This window comes from Oncorhynchus clarkii, unplaced genomic scaffold (assembly GCF_045791955.1).
Source record: "Oncorhynchus clarkii lewisi isolate Uvic-CL-2024 unplaced genomic scaffold, UVic_Ocla_1.0 unplaced_contig_1070_pilon_pilon, whole genome shotgun sequence".
NCBI classification, from domain to species: Eukaryota; Metazoa; Chordata; class Actinopteri; order Salmoniformes; family Salmonidae; genus Oncorhynchus; species Oncorhynchus clarkii.
In genome coordinates, this window is record NW_027261022.1 from 81,395 (window position 1) to 93,087 (window position 11,693).

General features: G+C 42.7%; 1 protein-coding gene across 1 annotated transcript; it reads left to right on the forward strand.

Moving 5' to 3' along the window:
- The first annotated feature begins 7,083 nt into the window (after window positions 1–7,083).
- Window positions 7,084–8,437, forward strand: LOC139403542 (uncharacterized). The gene is made up of 4 exons (XM_071146961.1): window positions 7,084–7,363; window positions 7,506–7,984; window positions 8,093–8,331; window positions 8,411–8,437. The coding sequence occupies exons 1-4, from the start codon at window positions 7,293–7,295 to the stop codon at window positions 8,435–8,437; spliced, it is 816 nt and encodes a 271-aa protein (XP_071003062.1). The 5' UTR covers window positions 7,084–7,292.
- Window positions 8,438–11,693: the final 3,256 nt, after the last annotated feature.

The following is an 11,693-nucleotide window of genomic DNA, read 5'->3' on the forward strand; positions in this document are numbered from 1 at the left end:
ACGAGGAAAGCTAATGATATTTAACAAGTACAAAGATACTCTTTCCTTCAATTTGTGGTGCAGATTCAGACATAATAATTCTCAGGCCTTGCAGTCTTAGATTATTAAAGTTGAATAACAATGTCTTAGCTTTTCAAAGCAACAAGAACAATGCCTTATTTCGGGAAATTGCAAACATGTCCATATTAGCTGATTTAATTAAATTAAACGACCACGAAAATGCCTCAAAATCTCCATTTTCTGTTTCGAAGTTAGACGCCTTATCCACGAGGTACACCTTCTACTCCATATTCTCCGATATGACATCAAACAGACAAAGCCAAAGCAGAGCATAAAGAAAGAACAACTACTAATGCTGAAACCCTGGATCGAATCAGGGTCCTTGAGATCTTCAGTCAAACGCTCTCCCAACTGAGTTATTTCTGCAAATCACTACACTTAATTCTTTGGCACCCTTGACGATATACACGCATGTGACTCATAATTTTGACACTCAAAATGTACCTCATGACCAGTACGGAGATCTAACCCACGAAATTGGCGTTATTAGCACCACTCTCTAACCAACTGTGCCAACCGGCCGCTGGCTATGGAACACAATTGTTGAGATGCACCGAGCTTCTGCAAGTGCTGGCTCGTAAAATAACAAGTCCACCAACAGCATAGCCTGACAAGACTGGACACAAACCTACTGGCTGGGGAATTAGCTCAAATGGTAGAGGGCTCGCTTAGAATGCGATGAGGTAGTGGGATCGATGCCCACAAAGCTGTTGGCAGTTTCCTTGAATTCCCCATTAGACCGTAGCTTGCTCGGTCTGAGCTCAGCGACTATGAAAAAAGTATGCCCATAATGAAGCCTAGCCCTAAATTGCAGGTGCTTTTGGGTGACAATGGGAGAACAGTTAGGGTTAGAAGCCCAATTCGCCCTCATGAACATTCCTGATGTCCTCCCCATCTGTGCAAGGCTAACCGTGACCGTGTGGCATTAACCCTTAATAGTTAAAATAAGGTGTTTACATCAAACAGTTTTGAATGACTTCTCTCCCCATAGGAATACATTGCCTGCTCCCCTAAATTCAACCTGAAGCCGATGTGGGTTATGAATGTCTTATGAACCTGTCTTCGATGACAATCCATCAGGCCACTATGAGGTCTACCTGGTCTACCCAACCATCAGTTTGTGATAAATTGTACATTCAACCCTGTGTAAATCGGTCAGTTCTTCACGTAAACACTGAAAACTCAGGATTCTGTAAAAGCATACCCCAATCAGGATATGTGTTTACTTACATGGTGTTACTTACATGGCCATAAAATGGTGTCATAGTGGCTGTTTCCACTTGGTTAAAAAGGTCAGATATTTTCTAAACGTCATATGTGTGATTAGGTAACCCCATGAACTGTAAATCAGTAATTTATCCCATAAAATGTCCAAGAAAAACTCACACACACACACACAGCTAGGACGGAGGGACACAGTGTGGTGCGTAGAGACAGACAGAGCCTACAATAGTTACCTTTGTCCGAACTAAAACCGTCAGACCTAGAGTTCTGAAACGTTAGAAACCTGTTCTAGAGCTCAAGTCGATAGTGCACGGTGAGTTATGTGGCTCTAGAAGGATCTCGGACCTAGAAACAGCCTCGTACATTTGTAATAACTTCAATTCATTTGGACCATTATGAAAATGACGACATTTAGAAAAAATAGATTTTCAGCACCAATTAAGGTCGTTGCTCGGGCACCGAATGACCTATCGAGCCGCACCTCGGGATTCGGGGTCGCCTCACATAGGCTTACACATAATGTTAGAACTGGACCCGCAGCTAGAATGTAACTACGTGTTTTACGTTTTTATTATGTTTTAAACTGAAGGCGCTGTGAATTTTGGGCCTGCTCTGAAATATGTGATAGTTGGCTTCTAAACGAGTTGGAAAAAGTGGGTTTGGTGTCAGATGGTATCAGTTTGGTGTCAGAATGACATCTAATTGACTGATGGACACTGACTTGCTAGTTGACTTTTGTACATTTGCAATATGTTTAAACAGTGAGGGACCATCACCAAAATGACACTCTGAAATCAACACAAAAAATGTCATCACCATAGTCTCCAGACCGTGCCGAGTTCAACGAGACGCCCCGCTTGACCGTAGCTCGCTCTGAGTAAAGCAACCTTGAAAAAAGCAGGCTCAAAATTAAGCCTGGCCCTAAATTTCAGGGGCTTTTGGGGGACAGCGGCGGAACCGTTAGGTTTAGAAGGACAATTCAACCACAGGAATGTTCCTATGGTCCTCCCAATCTGTGCAAGCATATCCTTAACCCTGTGGCATTAACCCTTAAGAGTAAAAACAGGGTTTTTTAATCTTACAAATAGCAATGACATCTCTCTCCATAGGATTACATTGCCTGCTCCCCTAAATTCAACCTGAAGCCTATGTGGGTTAATAATGCCTTATGAACCTGTCTTCGTTGACAATCCATCAAGCCACAATGAGGTCAACCTGTGTCGATTCTAAGCTTCCTGGAGCAACCGGAAGTGGTTAAAAATCACCCTAAAAGGGTTTTGCCATACCCAACATGCAGTTTGTGAGAAATTGTGCATTCAACCCTGTGTAAATCCTTCAGTTCTTAACGTAAAGACTTTAAACTCAGGATTCTGTAAAAGCATACCCTAATGAGGATATGTGTTTACTTTAAGCATCCTGTGCCAACCATAACCTTTAATTGGGGTCAAAGTGTCTGTTTCGAAGGGTTAAAAAGGTCAGATCTTTTCAAAACTTCATATGTGTGATTAGGCAACCCTCATGAACTGTAAATCAGTCATTTTTCCCAACAGATGTCAAAGAAAAGCTCTCTCACACACACACACACACACACAGAAAGGATGGAGTGACAAAGTGCGGTGCTTAAAGACACACAGAGCCTTCAATGGCATTACCATAATCTCTAGGCTGTGCCGAGTACAAGGAGATGCCCAACTTGACCGTAGCTCGCTCGGTCTAGTCGCAGCGACCGTGAAAAAAGTAGGCCCAAAATGAAGCCTGGCCCTAAATTTAATTTGCTTTTGGGTGACAGTGAGAGAATCGTTAGGGTGAGAAGCACAATTCGACCTCAGGTACATTCCTGAGGTCCTCCCGATCTGTGCAAGCCTAACCTTGACCGTGTGACATCAAACAGTGTGCATTGACTTCTCTCCCTGTAGGAATACATTGCCTGCACCCCTAAATTCAACCTGAAGCCTTTGTAGGTTATTAATACCTTATGAACCTGACTTTGATAACAATCCATAACAAACCAACCAAAATAATTTATTCTCAAACTAGTTACGAAAAAATAGACTTATTTTTAAATCGTTTATCTTTGTTGTTCCATAAAAAGTATCTGTGAGGGGAAAAATTGTGTATATACGCTAACATCCAAGCTAAAATTGCCTGCTTATGGAATTTGGCCCACTTTACTGAGATTTTATCAATATCAAAATTACACTGAAGCAAAAATTTTAAACCACCAACAGAGTCAAATAAATACTTAGGGAAGAAATTCCAAATACTGTTATGCTTCTTAACATACTTCAGAATCCAATGTATTTGAAAAGTATTATTTAGAGTATTGAAATTGTAATGGGTGCATGTTGGTGGCAGGGAAGTCAGGCGCAGGAGAACGAACTTGGTATAAACAGAGTCGTTTAATAAGTGCTCACAAAAAACTCCAAAACCAAAATAAAAAAAATGAGTACAAAACCCCTCACGCACCAACACATAACTAGCACAAACATACAATCAAATAATCTCCGACAAGGACATGAGGGGAAACAGAGGGTTAAATACACAACATGTAATTGATGGGATTGGTCCCAGGTGTGAAGGTAGACAAAACCAACGGATCAGTGATGGCTAGAAGGTCGGTGACGTTGACTGCCGAACACCGCCAGAATAAGGAGAGGGACCGACTTCGGCGGAAGTCGTGACAGAAATCTAAAACCTCAAGACCTCCTTGTTCTCGGGTTTTAGTGAGAATATATTTTCGTAGATAGTGAGGCTTGTTCCTCCCAAAAAAATGTAAAGAATCTTATCTAAGGCCTTTACAATTTTAGGGGGTAAGTCAAGTGATAATGAGACTTAAACCGATCTGGATAACCCTTCAGCTTTGGATAATAAAACCCGACCATATAACGAAATATCTCTCATCAACCAGAGGTTCAATTTCTTCTTTGTTTTCTCAATTGAGTTAAAGTTCAATTCACTCCTTTGTTTTTCATCCTCGCATATAACAATTTCAATATAAGTAACCTTATCTTTAAGTGGGATACCATATAATTCCTGTAAAACACAATCCTTTAGTGGAAATAAGACTGACTTATTGATATTAATTTTCAAACCTGAAACTAAGGTAAAGTCTTCAATACAAGAAACTGCTTTAGAAACCTCATTCCTGTCTCTTTAAAATATGGTGGTATCATCAGCCAGTTGACATAGTTTAAATTCCATGCCAATTGCTGAAACACCTTGAAAATTCCCTTTCTTGATATGAAGAGCCATAATCTGAGTAACCAATAAAATACTAAATGGACTAATTGGGCAGCCCTGCCTAATGCCACGGCCAATATCAAATCTTTGGGATGTCCTGTGAGCTAATTTTACAGAGCTAGTACAACCACTATATAAAGTCATGTATTGTTTTGAACATAAACTCATGTTCTACAGTGTCAAAAGCTTTTAAAAAATCAACAAACATAAGAAAACTATCAAGGATGAGGTCATTATAGTCAATCATATCTAGGATCTAAGATCAACCTGATGTTATTACTAATGTGTCGACCATGCATAAAACCAGATTCTTCATCAATTATATGATGCAAGCCTTGTTTCAACCTCTCAGCAAATAATTTCCAATCATTATTCAACAGGCTAATGGGTCTCCAGATGTCTATATAAAGAGTATCCTTATTAAGTTTGGGAATCAAAGTAATTACACCTTGCTTTAAGAAAGCCGGTAACTCCCCATTTCCAATTGATTTGTGAAACATAGCCAGAATGAAAGGAATCAATTTATCATTGAATCCTTATAAAACTCGCTTATTAAACCTCCATTTCCAGGGGACCTATAGTCCTTAAGGCTTTTAATACAGTCTTTTATCCCAATTTCAGATAACTCATCATCACAAAAATCCCTGAAATCATTATCCATCTTCTTAGCAATGTTTGCAACACGTCATGCTCTATCAACTGAGCTGCGAAGGAGCGCGTCAACGTCACTAGAATGATGACAAGCCATTTTAACGGAATCATAGAATTCCAAACTCATTTCTATGGCAACACAATTTTCAATTTTGTAAACAATCATTTTCGAACGTGTGTTGCCAAGAGACATCTATCCGACGTTCTATGGAACGTTTTCTGTGCGAAAACAACAACTTCAGTTTGCTGATTGACAACAAACTTGTTTGATTTTCGAGACCTGAGAACAATCGACTGGAAAATGCCTGGGTGCTTTTCAAGACTGGCGTAGAGAGTGCGTGGACATCGGCGGCCTACTGCGTCGACAGGTTGTTCAAATTCATTTGTGGCTTGTTTTTCTTGTCTTTTTCTGTTTTGCAGGGTTTGTGATCGTCAACAGGTGGACAGCGACAGCGACTTCGAAGAGGGTATGTGGAATTTACAACTCTTCTTTTACTACATTTAACAATGTCATTATAATTTGCGAAATGTTGTGTATTTCTATCATTCAGACTTGGCAAAAATGCTAGTGCTAGAGATGATGTAGCTAGCTAGCTTGCTAGCTAACATTGACTCTAGTAAATGTTGCTAAGCAATCAACTTTTGCTACCTAGCTAGCTAGTATTAGCAATCTTGCTACGTTCTATGTCCTAACAATAGTTTATTTTATATTCCAATGTTCCTCATTTTAGAAACAACTGTCCTGGATGAGGTCCAGTTGGATGTGCCATTGGATGATGTGCCAGATGTTCCACAACTGCCAGTCCTCCTTGATGTCCAGAATGCTGCTATCATCCTTGAGGATGTGCCAGATGTGCAGACTATCCTTGAGGTACACTTTTCTGAAAGTTTGGGGTTTTATGTTTGAAAAATATCCCAGATATTCAAGTTTTGTCTCTTTAACATGAAACACATCTCTTGTCTGCTTTCTGCTTTAGGAGGCCACTGGCAATTGGCAGTTGATTCCGATTAGGTTCAGCCCCCTGTACTGTGGGCCTGTTGTGATCAGGGTAAGAGACCCCCCCCCCCCCACCCACACACACACACAGTCACATCACGCTTACAATGTTTACTGTTTCCAACATGAATGTATTGTAATGTGCAGAACAATGCCGGTCCGGTGGTTAAAGCTTGGAGAACTTTCCAGTTCATCAGCCCCATCATCACCTACATGCGTGGGGGATCCCAGGTATGTGTCATTGAAACTAGCTAATCCTAATCTACATTGTCAGTCATTTGATCTTGGTGGATATGTGTCACAGCAATTGCTGGAGTGGTTTTGTTGATGTTGTCTTGTTGTTTATCTCAACAGCAGGTGGTGGTGAGGATGCACCACGTGAGTAGGGTGAGAGGCCTGGAGACTCAACTGGTGTGGGCCATCTCCAAGGAGACAGCCTGGCTTAGTCTAGAGGGCATGCCCTACTGTGCCACCAAAGTGCAGTCCATCACTTGGATCCAGGTAAGACGTAAATACTACTGAAATAGTATTAGATTTTTCTTCACTTATTCCATTTGGCCTTAATATGTATTCTCTCTCTGTCAGCGTGTGGCTGGCAGGGTGACCCACTATGCGTCTCACCTCCGCCATGAGACGTCTGTGGACGTGACGCTTGGCTGCTACCAGGTAAATAAACAATTTCCTATGTATTTCCTATGCTGCTCCAGAGTCAAGGCCAGGTCCCTCCCCATGTCACCACGGAGCACATGAGCAACTGGCTGGTGTCTCAGGGCAAAAAATCCCTTAGGGAGAGGTGAGTACCATGTCAGCACTCACCTTCACTGCCATTCCCTGCCACCAGCAGCACTCCAGGAGGTGTGGATAAAATAAACAACAGAAAAATCAGAAGCCAGGAAAGTTTAAGTGTTTTATTTGAAGGGTGTGGAAGGAAACCCTGGAGGAGGGAAACGACCTCGCTCGGCTGGTAAGAGAATGAGAGTTAGAGACACTACAAGTTAGTGAGCTCTTTACTAGCCTTTCAACAACAAGTTAGCACAGCAGAATAGACCTGTTGTGAAATTACACTAATGGGACTTCCTGTTTCATACTGCAGGCCTGGGAAGTAAACACTTGCCTAAAAATGATGGACATAGAGCACGAGGCTTTCTGCAAGCTCCGCCGCTCCATGCACCCCAACTCGCCAGCTGACATGTGAGTTCCATGTACTGCCCTGCATATGACTTGATCCATTTATCTACACATCTGGAACTACGCAGAAACAGACTAAGACAGTGTTCTCTGTGAGCACATTGCACATCGTTTAGCATTGTCTTCTCCTTTTTGTTGATTTCAGCGATCCTAAGGTCCACAGCATCGTGGAGAGAGCTGTGAGGAGCATTCTGGGCGAGCAGTCCAATGAGCCCAGTAGCAACCTGCTCAGCCCATCTCAGGTGGTGGTGGAGGTGGTGCCCAGGCTCCTCCTGGCCCTGTGGCTTCAGGAAGACCATTCAGAGCACACAATCCTAATAGGTGGGATGGCCGTGGGCATGGTGGCGGCCGTAGTGGAGAAGCTCTCCTGCATGTTAAAGGACCCTTCCCTTCACATCCCTTTCTCCCGGGCTGCTGCTTTTGACTCTGTGCGGTCGATCCTCGGGAGAATCAGTCAGTCTTTCTCCACGGATGACCTCCAGAGCCCTTTTTATATGAGCTCTGTCTGTGCCTTTGTGGCGGACGAGGTGCAGAGCTGCTTCCAGCCCCCTGCAGCCACCCTACCAGTCCCCCCTGTCCTCGGGGTGGCCGTTTCAACCACACTACCAGCTGACATCCAAGCAGGTGAGTAGCACTGATAGAGAGCACTCTGACAGATGCATGTTCTGATGACCACTTGGTTCCTTGTAGTAGTAGAGCTCATCAGGAATGTTGTTGTCACCCATAACACAGACCCGGCTTCTTCCCACCTCGAGGTTGTAGACATCACCCCTAACACAGAGGCAGATCAGGCTTCTTTCCACCTGGAGGTTTTGGACATCACCCGTAAGACAGAGGCAGACCCGGCATCTTCCCACCTGGAGGTTGAGGACATCACCACTAACACAGAGGCAGACCCGGCATCTTCCCACCTGGAGGTTGTGGACATCACCAGTAACACAGAGGCAGATCAGGCTTCTTCCCACCTGGAGGTTGTGGACATCACCAGTAACACAGAGGCAGACCCGGCTTCTTCCCATCTGAATGTTGTGGACATCACCTCTAACACAGAGGCAGATCCGGCTTCTTCCCACCTGAATGTTGTGGACATCGCCTCTAATACAGAGGCAAACCTGGCTTCTTCCCACCTGAATGAATTCCCATCCCAATTGTGGACATAACCCCTAATACAGAGGCAGAGCCCATCTCTTCCCTCTTGGAGGTTGTGGACGTCACACCTGAAGAAAGGACTCTCACGATGGCCGTCTCCGCCACTCTGTCCGCTGACATCCAAGCAGGTGAGTAACACTTAGAGAGCACTCTGACAGGTGCCGTTTGTCATGACATCTTAGCAGAACCTTTCAACTGGCCAGTGTTAAGAAGCTACGGTTTGCATTTGTTTACATCCTGATCCTCTTTTTTCCCTTTCCAGAGGATGTTGCTGTGGTCATCCCGGATGTCACCCCACACGTCACCAAGGATGTGACACTGGATGTTCCATGCAGAGCTAGGAAAGGGGCAGTCCGGTGATTATTTTGCAGGCTTTGGAGGGCAGTGTGCTGCTGCGCCTGCCACAAGGAAGAGGAGGAACAATATTAATTATTCATCAGACCTTCAGAAATGGGTTGAACCATAGACCATTAAATTATTAAATTATAATTGGACTCAATTCTGCTTTTCTTCTGTTTACTACTTCATTTCAGAACATTTCTATAAACTTTCACTTTGCAAGTGTGGAGTAGGTTATGTAAATAAGTGGAAAACATCCCAATTTAATGCTTTTAATAATTAACTTGTACATTTAAAAACAAAGGTATTATTTGACAACAAAAAAACAGAGGGCACTTGAGGTGCAACCAAAAATTTTAATCATCATAGAAAAGGAAAAAGCCCAACTCTTGCTCACTATAAAAAATGCATTGTTTTATTCAAAGGTTAAAAGATTAACGTTTCGGCCCTGTCTATGATGATATACAAGTTGTGTTTGCCCAGTAAAAGGGTGACCCAGACTCACCCTGGTTCTTGAGGGTTGAAGACAGTGAAAAATTATCATTAAGTATCACAACACTGCTGCTCATTCATATTCAAACGCACTTCAGAGTACGGACACAAACATGGATGCCCCCCACACACAATGAACTTACCTGTACATATCAGAATCATACATTCGACAGACACCTCTTCCCCCACATGTATTGATCACCCACCTCAAACATGTTGAGTCAATTCCAGATGCTGGAATGGTGCTGGAATGCAGGTGCAGTAGGGCCTAATATGTAATGATGTGATAGCATGTGTACCCCATATCCTGTGTTTGTGTTGATGTTTTTTTTTTATTGAACTTATCTTTAAACAGGGTTTAAGAGTCACACTGAGATGAAACATTTATTTTACAAGAGTACCCTGTAAAAGTTGAAGTCATATTGAACAACTACCAGAGACAACCTTCTCTACATAGGAATTGCATACCATATATTTTCCATACATCAAAATAATACTTTATTGTCAATCAGCAATTACTAACTTAGAGAAGGCCTCAACAAGGCCCCAGTTAATGGTTGAAAATAACTTATGCCTTTCAAGCATTGATCAATGACACTCTTAGGGATTTGTTGGATCGGTTCGTCTTTGTTTACCTCGACGACATCCTGATCTTCTCCAAAAACCATTCCCTGTCCCACCTCACTCAAGCAGGTTTTTGCAGGAATCCCGAGACTGACAGGGCATTCATAGAGCTCAAGGGACGTTTCACCTCCGAACCCATGCTCATTCATCCTGATACTACTCGTCCCTTTGTGGTAGAGGTGGACGCCTCGGACACCGGAGATGGTGCGGTACTTTCACAGTGGAAAGAGGAGGACAAGGAACTGCTCCTTTCTCTCTAAACGGTTCTCGCCAGCGGAATGCAACTACAATATAGACAATATATATAAATATATAATACCGGGAGCTCTTGGCAGTTAAGTGGGCCTTTGAGGGGTGGAGACACTGGTTGGAACCACTGCTTCAACTTCTGGTCTCTTCTCTGCACCTGGGTCCAACCTTACCACGTCACAGTTATAGCATCTCTTTATCCCTTCTCTTAACATGTATGGCCCCAAAACATAATCAAGCAGCTGACCAATTACGCAAGGATCCTACAGCCATGAGGAAACAGCCCATAGCAATGAGCCTGGGCAGCTTCGCCCCAAAATGGCTGACCACAGCCAGGAACAGCAGGTTACCTGCAAGAAACCACAACACTACAGTAGCAAGGAATCTCAAATTATAAACGCTGGGTTTTTTTTTACTATAAATGGCATATCAGTTTGGATACTAGGCTACAACTGGGACAACATTTCGTTTTGCAGGGGGGTGTATATGTAAGGGGCTTAATACAGTTGTATTCCAGCCACTAGGGGGTACTCTGGTGAAGCCCATTTGAAATAAAGAAATATAGTTGAAGTGAATTGGGAAGAGTAAGAATGAAAAACTAAAGAAAGACTGTAAACGGCTGTTACCTGTGCTAACATGATTTAAAGTAAACCGTACTTTTCGCGTTGTAGTTTATATGATAAGCTCATTGGAAGGGTAACATATACAGGATGTACATAAATGGGCATAAACACGTGACACAGAAAATACAAATATTGACATTTAGGAAATCAAAATGCATCTAAATATAGTTTGTTCTGTCTATGAAAAACATTTTTTTTTAATTGTTAAAAAAAATAATATATGTATAAAATATACTTGTCTGTACAGTAAGTTAATGTTGGAAATCCAAAAAGCACAAAAATATGTTTTTGTAAAGTTTAAAATAAAATATATGTGTATAATACACTGCTCAAAAAAATAAAGGGAACACTTAAACAACACAATGTAACTCCAAGTCAATCACCCTTCTGTGAAATCAATCTGTCCACTTAGGAAACAACACTGATTGACAATAAATTTCACATGCTGTTGTGCAAATGGAATAGACAACAGGTGGAAATTATAGGCATTTAGCAAGACACCCCCAATAAAGGAGTGGTTCTGCAGGTGGGGACCACAGACCACTTCTCAGTTCCTATGCTTCCTGGCTGATGTTTTGGTCACTTTTGAATGCTGGCGGTGCTTTCACTCTAGTGGTAGCATGAGACGGAGTCTACAACCCACACAAGTGGCTCAGGTAGTGCAGCTCATCCAGGATGGCACATCAATGCGAGATGTGGCAAGAAGGTTTGCTGTGTCTGTCAGCGTAGTGTCCAGAGCATGGAGGCGTTACCAGGAGACAGGCCAGTACATCAGGAGACGTGGAGGCCGTAGGAGGGCAACAACCCAGCAGCAGGACCGCTACCTCCGCCTTTGTGCAAGGAGGAGCACAGCCAGA